Genomic DNA, 1349 nt, shown 5'->3' with positions numbered 1-1349 from the left:
CTACGGCTTTCCGAGTTTCTCCTGCATGTGAATGAACGACTCCTCTCTTTCTTTCTTTCTTTCTTTCCTTTCTTTCTTTCTTTCTTTTTTTCTTCTTCATTCTCCCAACTCGTTATCTTGTTCTTTTTCCTTCTTCTCTTTCCCTCCTCTCCTACACCTCTTCCTTGTTTTTCTTTCTAATCTTCTCTCCTTTTCTCCTCACTCTTTCTTCACAGTCCTTTCCCTCATTGCTTTCTCTTTCTTCTCTCTACACTTTTCCTCCTCTTCTCTCGCATCTCTCTCGATCCATTCCTGGAAGGAGATAGAGTCAACGCAAGAATGATAAGAAGAAGAAGATGATGCATAACCCGTGTAAGAGAAGAGGAAGAAGATCAGAGGTAAGGATGGCTTTTATTTCAACCTTCTTTCTCTTCAGTCACGCACACGCACAGGTCCTTGTCTTCCATATATGAAGAAACATGAACTTTCTCACAAAGATCGACCACTCTTGGACTTGCCTGATACTTGACTATTGACAAGGTGAGAGAGAATGGAAGAAAAGAGACAAAGAAATTAGAAGATAGTTCACAAGATAGACAGATAGATACTACTTAGCTTGAAGAAAGAAAGAAAGATTAATTACAGATAGATAGATAGATAGATACTACTTAGCTTGAAGAAAGAAAGATAGATAGATTAAAGATAGATAGATAGATTGAAGATAGATAGATAAAGATAGATACAAGGCTTGAAAATGGTTCAAAGAAAGATAGATCAGAGAAAGACTGGAGAGGGGTGGACAGACAGAGCAAGAATAGGTAGATAGATAGATCGATACTTGAAGCCATGAAAGAACGATAGGCAGAGCAGACAGATGAAAGATCGATTTAGAACAGACAGAAACGTCGTAGGTCAGAGATTTATCATAGACTACATCTGTCTATTCTCCCGTTTGATGTGAATGAACTGAAAGATCAGTTTCTTCATCTTCATCTTTTCTTTTCTTTCTTCTTCCGTGTGTTTTCTCTCTTGAGCTAAGAAAGGAGTAAGTCTAGGAGGAGATCCGAGAAGAGGAAGAAAGAGTTAGACAGAGAGAACAAGAGAGAGTCGTTCCTCTTCAGTAGAGACAGCCAGAAGAGCAGAAAGAAGAAGAAGGAGAGGAACTCCTTCAGGATGAAATCCCCCTGGACAAAGAAGGCGAGAGACATGCTGAGGGGTGTATCAGTCATGTTGAGAAATCTCCTCATTCTTCAGCCCACCGGGCCTACGGTAAGTCAAACCGGCAAGAAACTTCTTCTTTCTTCTTATCCTCTTTCTTCTTTTCCTCTTTCTCTTCTTCCAATCCTCTCATCCACATTCTCTCTCTCTCT

General features: G+C 40.0%; 1 protein-coding gene across 1 annotated transcript in view; it reads left to right on the top strand.

The window, feature by feature from the left end:
• Positions 1-1349, top strand: part of CSUI_010497 (uncharacterized protein) — a 3645-nt gene that overhangs the window by 386 nt on the left and 1910 nt on the right. The window contains exons 1-2 of the mRNA XM_068070600.1: positions 1-377; positions 1014-1248. The exon at positions 1-377 is cut by the window's left edge and continues 386 nt beyond it. Coding sequence (XP_067917422.1) covers positions 1153-1248 — 96 coding nt within the window. The 5' untranslated portion in view covers positions 1-377; positions 1014-1152. The remainder of the gene's footprint in view (positions 378-1013; positions 1249-1349) is intronic.

Source organism: Cystoisospora suis (assembly GCF_002600585.1).
Source record: "Cystoisospora suis strain Wien I chromosome Unknown contig_7608, whole genome shotgun sequence".
Lineage (NCBI taxonomy): Eukaryota > Apicomplexa > Conoidasida > Eucoccidiorida > Sarcocystidae > Cystoisospora > Cystoisospora suis.
This window is presented reverse-complemented; position numbering and strand designations above follow the sequence as displayed.